An 18592-nucleotide genomic window follows, 5' to 3' on the forward strand; every position below is an offset into this window, starting at 1 on the left:
ACTTACATATCAAGTGAAGTGGATTTCAATTACTTCTCAATTGTCACTGGATATCATTTTTATAGATGCGAAATTTGACATGCATTATCTATATTTATATATGCAACCGGTAAAAAATAATATTCATGATCTGTGACAACACATATGCATTCAACTAGATTTAGCTCTAGAAATAGATTAGGAAGAAGGTGACGCGGTCATGTTGTTTGCATCGTTTTAAGACAACAAAACAACAACATGAAAGCTACATGCAAAATCAAGGGGACAATAGATTAAGAGGATGAATGATGTATGTACACAAAAGATAATGGACAACAAGTTCAACGGAAAGAGCGGTTAGGGCATGTACAATGGTGCTATCTTAGAAGTGTCACATAGGATAAATGATGGGGTGGGTGAGAGAGAACTTGAAGAAAAGACAGTGTCTTCTCTTACTCCCTCCGTCTCGGTTTATAAGTCATCTTACGAAAATCAAATAATCCCAAAACACTAAGGCATGATGCATTAACTTTCACCTCGTTTCTTGTTTTTTGACTTGAATAAAGAAAACAACCAATAAGAAACGTGAGATGTATATGTATTTAATGACTTGAGACTAACTAGCACGGCATGCATTGATCAATTCATTGCATGCAATGGTATTAATTAGCAAGTTAGCATTGATTTCTCTTATTTTCCTCTCCGTCTCGGTTGCGGTGCACAATCTAAGATGACTTGTAAACCGAGACGGAGGAAGTATTTAAGAAAAGACAAGAGGTGATCTCTTAGCACAATATGTCTCACCATGTTTTTAGGAATAACCAATTATAGAAGATAAGGCTAAGGAATAATCCATTATAGACTCTTTTTTATCATCTTTAAATTACATGTAAGATTTAAGGTAAAACTATCTTATCAATCATTGTACATTAGAAAGGTGTGTGGTGCTTGTAAGAAATAAGAAGATGCTTGCATTTGTGTTGTGGATGGATATTGCATGCAATGTGCTCGTTTGTGAAGAGAAAAATAAGCATTATTTATAAATTCATTTGTTGATTGGTCTGTGTAAGAATAGAGTTGAAATTGAAACATCGGTGGCCCCAATTTGATAATCAACGACGATAGCGTGTGGTGTGACTGTGTGAGGTTGCCTTTCCTTTTTTTTTTCCTATGGATATATATTAGGAAGAAGAATTTTGCCTTGTCGATTCCCCACCTTCCTCTCCCCTCGGTCCTCCCCTTTCCCCTTTCCCCTTCCCCTCCAACGCCGTGGGGCGGATCTACCCGCCGCCGCCGCCGGATTCCCTTCTCCAGCCACTCGGTGACCTCCGCCGCCGACGCCGACCCCACCCCGTCCCGGTCTTTGCCCGGCCACCAGGTCCCCTCCCCCCCTTCGAGGTACGCATGTATGAGCAGCTAGCTAGGTTGTTCCTTCGCAGCATCGATTCCCTCTGCCGAAACCAATCGGCTAGTTCCGCTAGGGTGGGGACGGGCACCTTCCAATTCCGGGCAGATCTGCCCCCCTCCCTATGGTGTCCATGGCGGAAGGGCGTGTTCCTGGATTCAAGTTTGTGGTTGATACGAGCAGTACGATTGGCCTGCACATGACACGATCTGCAGTTTATCTTGCGTCGTTACAAATTTCGGTTGATTTTATGTACAAGGGATGGTGATGCGTGATAGTGGCTTGGTGCTTTTTATGGCAACACACGAGTAATAATTGGTGCTTTGCACCTGGATACCCATGTGTTACTGCATCTTTTGAAATATACCGTATTCGGTGATGATTTCTTCGCGACCAGAATCTCCACTAGTGTGTGTATATGTCTTATCATCATTTGATAGATAGATGGATCATGACTGCTGCTGCTCTTTGTTAGATTTTGAAGTAAGGAGAGAAGTCCAACCAACCATGGGGAAGCGAAAGGCGGCCGCCAAGCCACCCCCTAGGAAGAGGATGGACAAGCTCGATACGGTCTTCTCCTGCCCATTCTGCAACCACGGGAGCAGCGTTGAATGCCGGATGTTAGTACTATCTTCACCTCTTCTCCTGTTCATTGGGAATGGCTATCCATTCAGCATTGTGACTGGACTTCTTTTTATCCTTCAGTGATATGAAGAATCTGATTGGTGAGGCTAATTGTCAAATCTGCCAGGAAAGCTTCAGCACCACTGCAAATGGTATGTATGAATTAGACTTACAGCCGCAGATTGTGCCATCTAATGTAGACATAGATGCCATACTGAATGACTTTCAGCTGGAAAAAATAATCCGCACCGGACATCTCATTGGTTTTGTTCCTTCTCAACCAATTGATTGATTGTTTGCAACTCTAGGAACATGGTATAGCTTTATCTACTAATTTCGTACAGTCATTCGCATTTCATAGACTTGGGGGTCTAGTCACTAATCAACTAGCAGGTCATTAATAGAGCGGCCATGTGTCTCCCTATTTTATCATGTCATAGTCTGAGCAAACTAAATTACTTGAAACAAACCTGCATTCATCAGAACTGAACCAGTATGATAATATATCCTGTAAAGGAAATACAGTGTTAATTACTACTCATAGTTGTTTAGCTTTGTTGAGCTAACTAATGTTCTCAGAATTGTACTAATTTTCTGTTCTCTTTGGTGCAGCGCTGACTGAAGCTATTGATATGTAAGTCAAAATCCAACAAATAACTCTTTACTCGTTGGTGCAAACATGTCAGGTTTATCTGCACCACAACTGGAACTGAAAATCAATTTTTTTTCCTGCAGATACAGCGAATGGATTGATGAGTGTGAGCGCGTCAACACTGTCGAAGATGATGATGGTGCATGAGCATGTGTGGTTATAATACTCTACGAACTCAATGCGTTGATGTCATTTACTGCCACCATTAGCCATGTCTGTAGTAGCATTGTAAGGGTGTACTGGTCGATGGAAACGTTAATAGGCAGTTTATCCTGCGCTTGATACACAACCGATGATATTGTGTACTTGTCTTTAAGCCCTGGTATAGCGGTTGAGATTACACCAAATCTCAGTACCCGCGAAGAATTTGTACTTATGACATGTTTGATATAGTCCTTCATGGAAGCTGTTGTGTGAACTATCCAGCGAAGAAGTTATACTTATGCTATGTTGGTTGTTTGATAGAGGCCTTTAATGTGAGTAGCTCTCAAACCTGTGGTTGTTTTGTCAACTGTGTATTGTTTCATGTATCTGCCGTAGGACCGTCTACATTGCAGGATAAGTACTCCCTCTGTCCCAAAATAACGGCCGCTTTAAATCAGCGACACTTGTTTTGGGACGGAGGGAGGAGTAGGAGAAATGTATGATACTTGGGATAATTCGTCTGCCAGCCCCACTGAGCATGAACATGAAATTGGGATTGCCCAATGAACATGTTAATCATACATTTGTTAATTACAGTCAAACTAGCCACACTTGTTAGCTGTTCTTATCAATTTTTCAAAGAAAAACAAGACTACTTCAGCTGTTCTTATAATGATTGGTTTGGTAGCTTGGGTGTGTGGGTTAACCCGCATTTTGCAACACAGCAAAAACAGTGGTGGCTTGCTTTTAAGTTTCCTGATAGAAACAGTTTGTTTAAGTAGTTTGCAAGGCTCGCTAAGACTTGATTTTATGCTGCGATGATTGCAACCAAGATTAGCAATCAACTACCTGTTGCCTCGTAAGGTTCCTGGTTTAATTTCACAGCTAAATAGAAAGGCCAGTAATTACAGTCGTTATTCCAAACTGCAACCAGGCTAACAGAAATACTTCAAAAGGAATTTACGGCAGTGTGCAGCAGAGCTTAGCTAAGTCAGTGTGCTTTTTTTACTTAGCTCACTAACACAGACGTAGATGCCAAAAATAAAAATAAAATACTGCAGTTTTTTTAAAGATGGGACGGTGTAATATTTGGGGGTTCAGTAGTAAGGGAATGATTTGGTTTGCAGCAGGGTGACTACTCTTGTATTTGTCTTGCCATGTGATTGTTTCAAACTGCAGGAGCGCCAGCCTCTGTTTTTCCATCAGCAGAGCACCACTCTTGCTGCACCTCTCTCAAGATGTGTATACATACTCAGGTATCCTCAGTAACTAAAGAGAAACAGTTGGATCTCTTTGCAGCTTCTTGTTGAATCTCAAACTGGAACAAACTAATCGGGGCCTTTTTTTTTCTTTCTACAAAAGATCGGTCGATCAATCCAAGTTTTGGTCGCCGCTTATGTAGTGGGAAATTAACGGTTCAGTTTACAACGTGCTACGGACCTACTTCTATGATTCCATTGCAATATCAATCTTGGACCCACTTGCTATATTAGATGTGTCGCATTTTCATGGAATTGGTGATCACATGGGTCAGTTTGGGGGTCCCAGTTGATATTGTGTGTACTCTTACTAATTGTCTGCAAAGGTTAGACTACGCGCAGTTCCAAATTTCGTATATTGATCTGGGCGTGTCCCGTTTACTGGTTGCTGTTAGTGAGAAATTTAGACCATCAGGGGTAGTTTCTTCCACGGGTCACCATTATGGGGATGCCGAGACAGATATATGGGAAATGAATGGCATGACAAAGTGCTCATATATGTTGTTTGATCAACGTTTCTAATATTATGTTGATTCTGAAACATTTTTTTGATTAGTTAATATTTTTTGAAATCATGAACATGTTTCGAATTCACAAACATTAGTTGAAATCGCAAACATTTTGTAAATCCATGAACATTTTTTTTACAAATTCACAATCATTTCATGAATTCTTGGTTTTGTTACATATTCATGACCATTTTTTCAAATATAGTTTTTTAATTCGTGAACATATTTTTGAATCAGCGAACATTTTTCGAATCAATGAACTTTTTTGAAATTTCGCAACAAGTTTTGAAAATCATGATAAGAAATCTACAAACATTTTTTGAAATGCATGAACAAGTGACTAACATTTTTCGAATGCATGAACATTTTTTAAATTGAAGAACTTTGTTCAAAATTTGGGATCAACTTTTGAAATTTGTGAAAAAAAAATCATCATTATTTTTTGTATTCATAAACATTGTTGAACACGCGGACATTTTTTGAATTCGTAAACATCGAATGATTTCATGATATTTAAAAACCATGAAGATTTGTTTATTTTTAAATTTGACCTTTTTTGAAACCCCAAATTATTTGAAAAAAGAAAAAAAAAAGGAAAAACAGGGGGAATACATGAAGTTCGGGTGCTCATGCAAGAGAGAAACACACGATACTCTGGACGTAACAGCCTAACAGGATACCATTATATTGGCTACCAACGACGATGGAGCTACCGTACAGTAGCACGGGATATAATGGGGGAGACTAGAATAAAATCTGACCTTTAGACGAGATCGTAAGATCAATCCTAAAATTTCATATTAAAACAGTCCAAAACAAATAAGATATATTTTACAAACACACCTGCAGGTGGTGGTGGCGGTGGTGGTGGTGGTGGTGGGGGGGGGGGGGTAAATCAGCACAGAATTAGGTACTCTCTCCGTTTTAAAATAAATGTCACAAATTTAACATTAAATTAATATAAATTTTATATTAGATCAATGACATCTATTCTAAAACAAAAAAAACATTTGAATAAGACAAATTTGACCACAAATAGTGTTAGTTTTGTGTGAGTAGTATTTGATTCTATGCATTTCCTGGCCAAGTAATTCGGGCGGAAGGAAGTACTATTGACATTTGATTTTGTATTTGTTGGTTCTCTATAAATGTAATTCGTATTAGGAGCTGAAAGTTTTTGAGCTTGCACATCAAACATGGATACGCGTCTCCAAATACTTTTAGAAGTTTGAACGTGATTCGTACGTTAAAAAAGGATTACTTTTTTCATTGTCCTCCATTGAGATACTCCTCCATTTACAATGTCAATAGCCACCAGCTCTTACCTTAAAAAGAATTTTTGAACACGTCTGCATTTTCTAATATTTAAATTTAATCTTAAACTTAACCAATATGAACAACTACGGCGGAAGCAAATTCATGCCATTAAAAATATTTTTGAATACGAATATAATGACATAATTTTTGTTTTCATCAAAGCCGTCCATGTTGTTTAAATTTATAATTAAAATGAAACTTCAAAAACGCAGATACACAACATTATAACCTGATGCAAATCGGGTGGGTGAAAGTGAAACATGCCAAAAAGATCTGAAAAGAGATAAAGGAGTACAATGACGCACGCCCAAGCCCATCGCCAATAATGTTGCGTGGCCCAAGGCATCTAGGGAAAAGAAAACTCTGGCTAATGTCGTACGTATCACACACACGTCGCGTCACGAGCATACTACGTACCATGTCGATGTCGCCTTCCGCTTCCGCCACCTTCCATTTCTTTCTAGGCTCCTCGCCACTCGTCCCCAACCTTCCACCGCTCGCTCACTCTCTAGACTCCTCCATTCCATCGCCACCTCACCCAAGCCTCCTACATAAGCCTCGACGCCGCACCGCCTCCGTCTCCCCCATCACATCACATCCATCCGGTCACACAGTCCAATCCAGAACAACAAGAGCTCAAGAAGATGGCGCACATGCGCGTGGTGCACAGGGACGAGGAGGGCCACAAGGTGGCGGAGAAGGTGGCGGTCCCGGAGACGAGGCGGCCGGACACGGCGAAGCACGTGGAGCGCAAGCTGGAGGAGCAGGGGCTGCACCGGCTGGAGCGCCACCCGGCCAACGCGCCCCGCGGGGTCGGCATCGGCGCGCCCCCGCCCAAGTCCGGCCGCGGCGGCAAGTACACCTGGGAGGGACCCGAGGGGCTCGTCGACAGCGAGCTCGACCCCGCGCCCGCCGCCATCGACCGCAACGACCCCAACTACGAGGAGGAGGAGGAGGAGGCGGTCGTCGGGGAGGTGGGGGTCGCCAAGGTGGCCCGGGCCCGGGCCGGCGTCGCCAGGGTCGAGGTCGCGCCGCCGCTCCTCCAGGATGACCAGCACTAGGTAGGATAGGAAGGAGCTCATCTGATCGTCGCAGGCGTGCGTGCGTGCGTCCCGTCGTCGTGTCGTGTGGTGTTCATCTTGGTCTGTGCTTGCCATGCATGTGTAACTATAGATAATAATCCAGCGACCAGCGTGGAAGTGGAACAAGCGAATCAAATTAACCAACAATCTGATTTCTTCTCTAATTATTACTTCCTCCGTTCCTAAATATAGGTCTTTTTACATATTGTACTAATGGACTACATACGAAGTAAAATAAATGAATCTACAGTCTAAAATATGTCTATATACATCCGTATGTAGCCTTTTAATGAAATCTCTAAAATGAAATCTCTAAAACTACTTATATTTAGAAACGGAAGGAGTACATTATGTGTCAGCTCCAATTTACTAAGAAATTTGACCGCTTCCTTTGTGAGAAGGATGGGCTTCTTGACAAGGGCAAGAAGATGATGGTGGGGTGCAGCAGAGAAGAAGAGAAGATGATGGTGGGGTGCAGCAGAGAAGAAGCTCTGCTCTGATGATTCTTCCTCCATTTTTGTGTCGAGATAATTTTGTTCACGATTTCAGAAAGGCCTCCTCTCCTACAAGCCTAACAATATATGTGTGCGTTGTAACGGGAGAAAAAAATACCAGACGCTTTTAATCTTTTTATAATCATCACACGCTTTTAATCTTTTTATAATCATTTTGATTTATTAAAATAATAAACTAACTAATGTAGTCAGTCCTATCATATTTTGTTGAGAAATCAACCCGTCTATTGTTAATTCCACCATGATGACAAATTGAGCGGGACAAGCAAAGCAAAATAAAGAGGCTACGTGAATTGATAAATGGACTGTTATCTTATTTCACTCATGGGATAGATAATGTGAGATCAGATGACAAACTGAAGGTGGTGTTCCATTCTCTCTCTCTACAAAAATGCAATTTTACATTCAATACATTCATTCATCGATAAACAAATTTTCACAAAACAAAATTTCTTGCCGGTGCTTGGCACACGGTTGGAGGCATGGGGAGGGAATCTCACCAGATGATGAGTCCTGCCGGAGGAGAGGATACGATGAGGGGAGCAAGGGTTAGACGCCTCTATCTGGCCATAAGGAGTCGTCATTGCCGCGACATAACCTCGGAGTTCCCCGTATGAGCCATGGAGGCCCGCCTCCACATGCAAGTACTTCGCTCCGCCGCGCCTTATCCGCGCGCCGCCGCCATTCTACATCGAGCAGATGCATCATCCCAAATCGTTGTAGCTGTCGCGTTGATTTGATCCAGAAGCTGTGCTCGAGCGCCGAAATGGGGGCAGCAAGCGGATTGAATAATAAAAATTACAGGGTCTTTTTATAAAAATATCGTGATGGATTTTTCAACGGAAGCAATAGCCACTTTATTATTAGGTATAAATATCCACAGATGCGCTAACCATATATATATATATATATATATATATATATATATATATATATATATATATATATATATATATATGCGCACACGGTCAGAGACAGAGTTTCTTTCATCATCACTTTGGGTAATTCTCGAAATAGGCTTTCAGCAAAGATCCATACAACCTTACTTTATAGATAAAGCAAAGATTTCGAAAAAGCAATACAACCTTATAAATATAAAGCAAAGATTCCGAAAAAGCAAAGATTCATATAACCACATCCAGAGTAGCCGGGGTCATGGCACAAGCTCAGCCCAAAGAAAAACGCCTATGGCGAAGCGAAGCACATCCACGGTAGCCGGGGCCATGGCACAGCCCAAAGAAAAACGCCCAAGGCAAAGCGAAGCGCCCTAGCATGGAACACTTCCAACCTGTCCTCCAGCCAATGCTGCATAAAAGTAGCCTGGAGCATGTCCTCCAGCCGTCCTATCTCTCTATCTAGATAATCGGATGCCAATACTGTATAAAAGCAAAGCAAGGAATTTAAAAAGGAAGTCAGAAGTCTGTCTTTGAAAAATCCTTTCTATCATCATTTTATTGTGAGTCCCACTTGGACCAGGCCTCCCGTATGAATTCTTACATGTTCCGTATCGCCGTGCATGAGAACATGATGTGAGTCGTCGTCTCTGCTATAGAGCATAGGCCGTTGCCTGGCCCCTGTCGCTTACGACACCTCCGTCCACGACACCTCCGTCCCCGAGGGTAGCCGGTTATGGAGTAGCTGCCACACAAAGATCTTTATCTTCAGTGGCACGGGCATCTTCCATAGTGGCGACGACCAAGGATTGGTGGCGCACAGTAAAACGAATTGTATACCATCTTGACTGAAAATTCCCGCAAAGGGGATAGATGCCAAGCCACTGAGTCTGGATATTCCTGGAGCCCCTCCGACAGGGCGTGTAGGAGGCGTTACCACTCAGCTGTTTCAAATGGGCCGAATGTTCACCTGAACCTAAGGTTCCATTGGGCCTGGTAGAAGACGTTCAATACTAAGAGAGAAGGGTCAGTGCAGATGAAGAACAGGGTGGGGAATGTCACCCTGAGTGGCTCATCCCCGACCCATGGGTCGAGCCAGAACTGGATCCCCTGACCATTCTCAATACTAAATGTGATGCCGAGACGAATCTCATCTTTTATCTTCTGAATAGCACGTCCGAATTGAGAGCCTCCCGCTCGAGAGAAAGCAAGGAGTGGCTCACTCCTTACGCATTTTGCCTGAAGGAGTTGCAACAACAAGCCTCCCTCGCTATGAAGGATTCTCCAGACCCAGCGTAGCATGAGGGCATTATTCATTACCCGAGAGGTCGGGGTCCCTACCCCCTTGCTCCTTGGGCAAGCAGATGCAGCCCATTTGACCATGTGGTACTTCTGGCAACCATCGGCAGCCTGCGAGAAGAACCTGGCCAGTTCCCTATCGAAGGAGCTATGAACGCTCTCCGACAGGATACACATGCCCATCATGAACATGGGTAAGCTAGCTAGATTCGATCCGATGAGGATCATTTTGCTTCCCTTGGAGGTGAAACGTCCTCGCCAAGGTTCGACCTTCGAGGACATGCGGCCGACTAATGGGTCGAATCCCGATGCCGGGATTCTCGACTAGGCGAGGGGCATCCCCAAGTAAGTTGTGGGGAACGCCGCCAGCCTGCAGTTCAGGTTGACGGCGATCCGCAGATGCTCCTTGGCCGAGTAGCCAAGGGTAAAGACATCGCTTTTGTCGAAATTGATATTTGGCCCCGACATCGATTCAAAGCAGAGCAAAAGGAATTTCAGGCTCGCGATGTCCATGCCGGATCCCTCCACCATAATCATGGTGTCATCCGCATACCAGAGGTGGGTGACACCTCCTCTAGGAATGAGATGACCGACCACCCCTTTAAGGTGGCCCTCCATCCGGGCTTTGTCAAGAATCTCGGCCAGGACGTCAACGACAAGGTTAAAAAGAAGGGGAGAAATAGGGTCCCCTGTTTTACTCCATCCTAGGAGGAGAAATAAGATCCCACCTCATCGTCGATGTTAATGGCCGTCTTGCTGGACTGAACCATCTGCATAATGCAGGAGCATCATCTATCATCGAAGCCTCGGCGGCTCAACACCAGCCTCAAGAAGGACCAATCCAGGCGATCATAAGCCTTCTAAAAATCCAACTTGAGGAAGACGCCTTTAGTCCCCCGTGAGTAGACATCGTGGGAAATTTCGTGGAGGGCTAAGATTCCGTCATGAATCCGACGACCCTTCAAGAACGCAGTCTGAAGGGGGTGATCAAGCCGCTCCGCCACGCAGTCTGAAGGGGGTGATCAAGCAGCATCCGGAGAAGAAGCGTGATTATGAATCAGAGCTGGAGGAAGGATGGGTCTCGATGGAGGATGGATTCCATCTCCGAGATGCACAATGTGATTTATGTTGAGAGAGCTCACTTGTGACTCCGCAATGGCAGCACGGTCCTTATACCATGGGCCCCTATTTTCTCTTCTCCCCATGCCCACCAATGATCAAGGGAAGGAGGATGGGAGATTCCTCTGCCCATCAAAGTCAAAAGCCAAAGACTTGCTTTTTCTTCTTTTTTTTTGTTTTTTTTGAAAAGGAGGAAACGATCCCCGGCCTCTGCATCAATCGATGCATGCAGCCATATTATTAAACATCGAAAGTGACAAAATAGTTCCAAACAATCCTGAAGGCTGAAAAAAATAAAATGAATCTGAAACTAAACAGACTCTTAAGCAAGAACGCACATCCGGCGTAACTAATAGCAGACCCCGATGCCTATACACCCAGTCTATTACTAGCACGCCATCCAAACCGGTTGAAGATAACCCGTGCGACCATCTCCCACCGGTTGCACCCAGTAGCCATAAGCTCCCTGCTGTCCGCAAGACTGAGTGATGACCACGTACGGATCCAGGACGTTGCTCCGCAAATGACCTGCAAAAAATTGTTGAATTTCTTACCATTAAATATTATGTCGTTTCTTGTATTCCATATAGCCCACAAGAGAGCAGAAATCCCTATTCTAATAAGTCTGGATAGTTTAACGTCCACTCCATTGAGCCACGTTGTAAACATATCATTGATGGACGTAGGTGGGATGACATTAAAAGTTATATGGATAGTGCGCCAAAGTAGTTTTGCAAGGGGGGAGTCCAAAAACAAGTGGCTGATAGTTTCATATTGATCACAATAACAACAATTGGGTCTACCTCTCCAACTACGCTTAATTAAATTATCTTTGGTTAATACCACACCTTTGTGTAGAAACCACATAAAAATTTTAATCTTTAAGGGCACTTTGATATTCCAAATATGCAACGATCTGGCTAATGGTCCTGAATTAACCAGATGTGTGTACATGGATTTAACTGAAAAAACCCCATTGACAGTTAAAGTCCATCTAACGCTGTCTGAATGATCAGATAGTTGTACCTGTATCAACCTTCTTACTAGATGTATCCATGCCTCCCAACGTGCGCCTACCAGTGCTCGTCTGAAGTGCATATTTATAGGTGTCGATTGTAAGACTGTGGACACGTAGTCCTGCTTACGTTGCACAATGTTGTAGAGCATGGGATATTGTAAAGCAAGTGGTGAATCCCCAAGCCAAGTATCTTCCCAAAATCTTGTTAATGTACCATCCCCTACAACAAATTTCACCCTTTGAAAGAAAGTACTCTTTATCCTCATTAGCCCTTTCCAGAAAGGTGAGTCATTGGGTCTAATTGTAGCTTGAGCTAGAGTTCTTGATGTGAGATACTTATTTCTCAAAATTTGAATCCACATGCCCTCTGTCTCTGTGGACATTCTATATAACCATTTGCTCAGTAGACATTTGTTCTTTACTTCTAAATTTTCAATCCCCAAACCCCCCTGATCTTTGGGTCTACAAATCATATCCCAACGTGCTAATCTGTATTTTTTCTTATTCTCATCATTTTGCCAAAAGAAACGAGATCTATAATAATCCAGTCTTTTCCGTACCCCTGCCGGTATCTCGAAAAAAGACAGGAGAAACATTGGTAGACTTGTTAAAACAGAGTTTATTAAAACCAATCTACCTCCGTATGACATAAGCTTGCCCTTCCAGCAACTTAGTTTCTTTTCAAATCTTTCTTCAATACATTTCCATTCTTTAATTGTTAACCGTCTGTGATGAATAGGGATCCCAAGATAGCTAAAAGGTAGAGAGCCCATCTCACAACCAAATAGCTGTCGATAAGCGTTTTGCTCTTCTCTTGCCTTCCCAAAGCATAAGAGTTCGCTTTTGTTAAAATTTATTTTTAACCCTGAAAGTTGTTCAAAAAGACATAAAATTAATTTCATATTCCTCGCTTTCTCCGTATCATGTTCCATGAAAATGATTGTATCATCCGCATATTGTAGAATTGACACACCTCCATCTATCAAATGTGGAATGAGACCACCTATTTGTCCTTTCTCTTTGGCTCTTTCAATAAGTATTGTCAACATGTCTGCTACTATATTAAAGAGTATTGGGGACATTGAATCCCCCTGTCTTAACCCCTTATGTGTTTGAAAAAAATTAGCCATATCATTATTAACTTTGACTCCGACACTCCCTTTCTGGATAAATGTGTCAACCTGCTGTCTCCACTTTTCATTAAATCCTTTCATACGTAAGGCTTGTTGAAGAAAAGACCACTTAACTTTGTCATAAGCCTTTTCAAAATCCACTTTAAAGATAACTCCGTCTAGTTTCTTTGTGTGAATTTCATGGAGCGTTTCATGCAGAACAACCACACCCTCCAAAATGTGTCGCCCAGGCATGAATGCTGACTGTGTTGGTTGAACCACTGAATCAGCTATCTTTGTTAATCTGTTGGTGGCTGTCTTAGTAAAAATCTTAAAACTAACATTTAGTAAACAGATAGGTCTAAATTGTTGGATACGCATGGCGTCCACCTTTTTTGGCAACAACGTTATTGTTCCAAAATTTAGGTGGAACAGCTGTAACCTACCATTAAATAAGTCATGAAACATAGCCATTAGATCTCCCTTAATAACATGCCAACACTTTTTGTAAAATTCTGCAGGAAACCCATCTGGTCCCGGTGCTTTATTGTGTTTCATTTGTATTATTGCGTCATACACCTCTTGCTCTGTGAATCTAGCGGATAGAACCTCATTTTCCTGATCATTTAATTGAGGAATATCCTGAACATTGGTTTCATCCAGATAGATCATATTCTTCTCTGGTTCACCAAAAAGACTCCTATAGTATTCTGAGATATATACCTTTAAATTTTCATGTCCTATAATAGTACCCTCATCTTGCTCTAACTAAGTAATAATCTTCTTTCGATGTTTGCCATTTGCAATCATGTGGAAGAACTTAGTATTATCATCCCCATGCACCACGTTCATCACCTTAGCTCTTAGTGCCCATTTCATCTCCTCTTCTCTCAGTAATTTTTGCAATCTAATCTCAGCATCTGTTTTGATATTCCTATCAACAGAATTTAGCTGCGTTGACTCAACCTTAATGTCAAGTTCATCAATCAGATTTATTAATCTTTCTTTTTCTTTCTTATAAATACCACTTTGGTTTTTCGCCCATCCTCTAAGAACCCGGCGCAAATTTCTAATTTTGTTTTGCCGAATTTCGACACTGGTGGATCCACCTAAGTGTGTACCCCATTCCTTTGTAATTAAATCCATGAACCCTTCTCTTTCAAACCAGCTTAGTTCAAAAGAAAATACATTCTTGTTGCCTCTATAATTGGACTCCCCTGAGTCAACTAAAAGAGGCGCGTGGTCTCATATTGCCCTCTGTAATGCTTGTACCGTAACTAGTGGGTATTTTTGCTCCCAGTCAACACTAGTTAGGACCCGATCCAACTTGTCATACGTTGGTATCGGCAAAGAGTTTGCCCAAGTGTATTGTCTGCCAGAAAGATGAATCTCCCTTAGATTCAAACTCTCAATAACCATATTAAACATCGTTGACCATCTTGTGTCAAAGTTATCATTATTCTTTTCATTCTGTCTACGAATGATATTAAAATCTCCCCCCACCATAATTGGTAATGTTTCATCTCCACATATTCTCACTAGATCTGCTAGAAAATCGGGTTTGAACTCTAATTGTGCCTCCCCATATACTGCCACTAGAGCCCACTTAAAACCGTCAACTTTCGACCTTACACGAAATTTGACAGCGAACTCACCATAGACCACACTCATCACTTCTAGCGTTTCGCATTTAACCCCAAGTAAGATCCCACCGGATCTACCCCTTGGTGGTAAACAATGCCAATCAAAATCAGCCCCTCCTGATAAATTATTTAAGAATTGGATTGTGAAATTATCTCTCCCAGTCTCTTGCAATGCTATGAAATCCAAATTATATTGTATCGATGCTTCTCTAAGGAACCTTTTTTTAGCCAAGTCCGCCAGACCTCTGCTGTTCCAAAAAATCCCTTTCATAATTCATCATGGAATTTTTTCTTTTGCTTAACTCTCGCACTTCTCCTAACCGCCGATTCAGGATATACCTTCCTTTTCCAAGGCCTCCTAGTTATTTCGTGATTACTTTTAAGATCATTATGTGTATGTAAAGATTGTGAATGCTTGTCGGCATCTGAAGGGGCCATATACCCCTCCAAACCCATATCATCCCCCCCATCTACTTCCCCGTCTATCTGAAAAATATTATGACATAATGTTTGAAGACTAGCACCACCTAATTCACTCATATCCGAATCATTCATAGGTTTAACCGCTGCTAGATTATTGATGAACTCTATGGTTCTGTCAACTTCTAGATCAAGAATATCATTGATGGACTTAGCTATATTATTACTAGATGTACCCATAGAGATTCCTAATTCACTAGCATTACTCAAGATTTCAGAATCAGAAAATTTTAAAATAGATGCAGTCTGATCTATAGACAAACCTGAAGTTTTTTCAGCATCTCGAATTTTTGCAGCTCGCATGGCACGACCTATCGACATATCATCAGCATCAGGCTTCTCCTGAATACGTTGACTGAAACGTCTATCACATGATGAAGGGTCCGGGATCCCCCCAAATGAAATCACATCATCATTAGTAATCTCATTTTGGGTATTCCCTGTTAGGATATAATCAAAGTGCTGGTCAGCATTTGTCTCTTCAACAATGTTATCATAGTTCGAAATATTCATTTGCTGCTTACTGTTCGAAGGTATATGGGCAGAAACAGGATTAGATGGCCTACTCGCCTCCTGCTTGCTGACCCTCATAAACGAATGCGCCTCCCTGTCATTATTTGATGACGGAGCCATTTGAGCTGGAGCTTGCTGCGTGATATCATGCTCAGGCATATGCAATGGCTCAGTCCTCCTAGCCAGCGGTGCTGCGGAAGATATTTTTCTATTCTCCTTAGTGATCATATGCGTGACTTCTTCCAGCTTAGATGAGGAAACCGATCTATGAATTGAAACAGTAGGGGCTTGCTCATTCGCCACCTTTTTCGCAAACTCCCTACCAATCTTATATGGTGTAGTAGGTACATCAAAAGAACCCAAACGTAATGTCTCCATGGGAACTTTTGATGCCGAAGATGTACCCCCAATAGGTAGTTTCTCTTTCTTAGAAGAGGTATGAGGATTATTGTTATCCCTTGACTTCTCGGAATTTTGATCATTCACATCCTCATGATCTTTATCCCTATCCTCCCCATCTGCCATGAGGGTATCCTCATCATTTGGCTCATTTTGTGGCATCTTTTCGACCTCCACCTCAAGATCATAATGCACACCATCATAAGACCACGGAGCATAACAGGAATCTGGTCAACATCAAGTACCATCACAAGCAATCTGGCTATCCCCCTCTTGCGTGTAAAGGGCATATCTACTTTCTCAGTCTTCCCAATCAACGAACCAATGCTCCATGTGATAAGAAAGTCATTAAGCAAAATTTCTGGAATACCTGTAAATCGGATCCAAACCTTCTGTAACCTAGTACCCTGCGGTGCTGGTTTAATGCATTCCTCAAATTCAAGTAAACACTTGCTGCCACTAACCTTACTTACCCCGAAAGTGAGTAACCGTTGAAGATCCTCTCGTCTAGGAAACTCAACTTGGTAAGTATTTTGCTCCACACTTATTGGTTCCCAATTGTATGTCTCCGAAACCAGCCTTCTCATCTGTTGCGAGACTTGCTCAGCAGTCAACTCCCCATTCGTAACTCTGACGAGACCCGTTCTTGAGCTCTCTAGGCGAGGTGGAGTTAGAACTGAAGTGGAACCTGGTGTCTCAAAAAACATCAGTTTGGTATGGCAAACCCCATATATGTTCATGACAGGCTTTGGAGCTAAAAGTAATGGACATGCATCATCAATATGTCCAGGCCTTTGACAGATATCACACAACTCCGTGGTACAGTCCACTACAAAGTGACCGGATATCCCACACCTATAACATGTCAATTTTTCTTTTTTGCGAGCCGCCTTGTTGGCTCGCGCTACTTCCCTGTCCTCCGTCGTTATTTGCTGCGTTGTCGGGGTGTCATCTTCCCCCACGTCCTCTTGTGTGACTTCCTTCCATATCGGGCCAGAATTATTCCGACCGTAGTTGCGTACTCCGCCCCCGCCTCTTTGCCGGAAGTTCGATCCACGGGTTCCTTCGACAAAGTTACCTTGGGGTGGCTGGAAGGGACGACGCCATTGATTGGCTCCTCCCCCAGGACCTCCTCCGGCCATCCAATTGGATCGACCCCCCCTGATCCAGCAGCATAATCGTTCCAATGGTTTGCATAGCCTCTGTGTCCATGAAAACCACCTCCGCCACCCCGATTATATGCTCCAGGGGCTCCTCTTCCAGCACTAGCAGACCCACGGCCCTGACCATCAGGCAGCTTAGGATCCCGCGTGCCTGCCACCGTTGTAGCACCTACCGCAGCAACAGGCCCTGCCGCCGCAGGTGCAGTCACCGCAGACGATGGCCCAGCGGACGAACCTGCCTCGGGTGCAGAGGGTGCAGCTTTCGCCGCCATAGAACCCAACGCAGGAATACTCCTAGCTGTGCCAGATCATAACGGAAAGCCTGGAATCGCCTTTCTCCCTCCAGTTAATCCCGATCTTACCCCAGGATCTTTATAACCTGTTGGAGAGTCAGCCGACAATAGACCTTCCTTGTCCACGTCGGTAACCTCGTCAATCTCGGTATGAGTTTTGTCAGGAAAATCAAGTATCTGATCTGTTCCCGCAACGTACTGGGCCATATACCCAGTCGTTCGTGAATCAGCAGATTTAGAGTCCAGCCCATATTGGCCTAAAATAGAATTCAGAGGAGACTCTTTTGTCTGACGACTCCCAAGATCCGTTTTATCTGAAACATGTGCCGCCGGTCGAGATGTCGCCGCCGTTCGACGAGGTTTTCTGAGTGGTGCTCGTTTACAAGAAAGAAAAAAATCTGCTAACGTCAGAGCCGGAAGACGTACCTTCGGTAGAGGTCCCTTCCATGGTCTTATAGCGTTCGTCGACGTTCGCCGGTGCACAACGCGTCGGAGCACTTCGATCCTGTCTTCGTCATTAGCTGACAGCCCTTCCCAGGCAGGATCTGAAACTGGAACTAACCCATCTATGGATTCTGCGAGCTGCTCCTCCGAGTATCCCACCAGAATGGATTCGCATACGATGTCGGAAGGGGTTGGAGAAGCCGCTGGTGCGTTCTGTAGGTCGTCGTCGTCGTCAGGCAGCACCCAGAAACGTCCGCCGACGAGGCCAAATCCCCTGCCGGCCGGCGGGGAGCCCATCTCAGGGCTCTCCCCTCCTGTCGCCTCAGAATCGCCCCAGGCTATCCCTCCAGAAATTTCGGATCCGTTAGTTATTCAAAGGTGGAGGTCGCTTTTTCTTCTTTATGTTCCTTTTTTCCTTGTGTTTTGCCTGTATCCTTTTTCTCTTGGAGAAATGAGAAAGACTTTATTAGGATATCTCCAACACCGATGCTCAAACCGTCCGAACACAGTTTGCCATCCAATGCGGCATCCACCGGATCACGGACGCAGTTTGCCATACAATCCGGGATCACAGACAAAGTTTGTTATACAATGCGATATTCATTGGTTCATGGACCGGTTCAGACATCACAAACCATGAGGGCTTTCCCGGCATTCGGATCGTTGTGATCCACCCAAAACCCTCTCTCTCGCCCTCGGATCGTTGTGATCCACCCAAAACCCTCTCTCT

At 43.3% G+C, this 18592-nt stretch overlaps 2 protein-coding genes across 3 annotated transcripts; both read left to right on the plus strand.

Annotated features, from left to right (window-relative positions):
* Nucleotides 1–1187: 1187 nt before the first annotated feature.
* On the plus strand, nt 1188–3078 carry LOC123451558 (transcription elongation factor 1 homolog). Of its 2 annotated transcripts, none has more exons than XM_045128260.1 (5): nt 1188–1377; nt 1860–2004; nt 2090–2160; nt 2621–2642; nt 2744–3078. In XM_045128260.1, the coding sequence occupies exons 2-5, from the start codon at nt 1892–1894 to the stop codon at nt 2805–2807; spliced, it is 270 nt and encodes an 89-aa protein (XP_044984195.1). In that variant the 5' UTR covers nt 1188–1377; nt 1860–1891; the 3' UTR covers nt 2808–3078. The 2 variants fall into 2 exon arrangements, with proteins under 2 accessions (XP_044984195.1, XP_044984196.1); XM_045128261.1 differs by having other exon boundaries at nt 1191–1357.
* A 3060-nt stretch (nt 3079–6138) lies between these two features.
* Nucleotides 6139–7141, plus strand: LOC123420561. The gene has a single exon (XM_045107384.1). It carries the CDS (start codon nt 6534–6536, stop codon nt 6948–6950), a length of 417 nt encoding a protein of 138 aa, XP_044963319.1. The 5' UTR covers nt 6139–6533; the 3' UTR covers nt 6951–7141.
* Nucleotides 7142–18592: the final 11451 nt, after the last annotated feature.

This window comes from Hordeum vulgare, chromosome 1H, assembly GCF_904849725.1.
Source record: "Hordeum vulgare subsp. vulgare chromosome 1H, MorexV3_pseudomolecules_assembly, whole genome shotgun sequence".
In the NCBI taxonomy this organism is placed as follows: Eukaryota; Viridiplantae; Streptophyta; class Magnoliopsida; order Poales; family Poaceae; genus Hordeum; species Hordeum vulgare.

Excerpts from the sequence above, each read along its gene's own strand:
- LOC123451558 (XM_045128260.1), top strand. The coding sequence starts at position 1,892 with ATGGGGAAGCGAAAGGCGGCCGCCAAGCCACCCCCTAGGAAGAGGATG. Across the intron at positions 2,005-2,089 it reads AGCAGCGTTGAATGCCGGAT|TGATATGAAGAATCTGATTG; the intron begins GTTAGTACTATC and ends TTTATCCTTCAG. Across the intron at positions 2,161-2,620 it reads CTTCAGCACCACTGCAAATG|CGCTGACTGAAGCTATTGAT; the intron begins GTATGTATGAAT and ends TCTTTGGTGCAG.
- LOC123420561 (XM_045107384.1), top strand. The coding sequence starts at position 6,534 with ATGGCGCACATGCGCGTGGTGCACAGGGACGAGGAGGGCCACAAGGTG.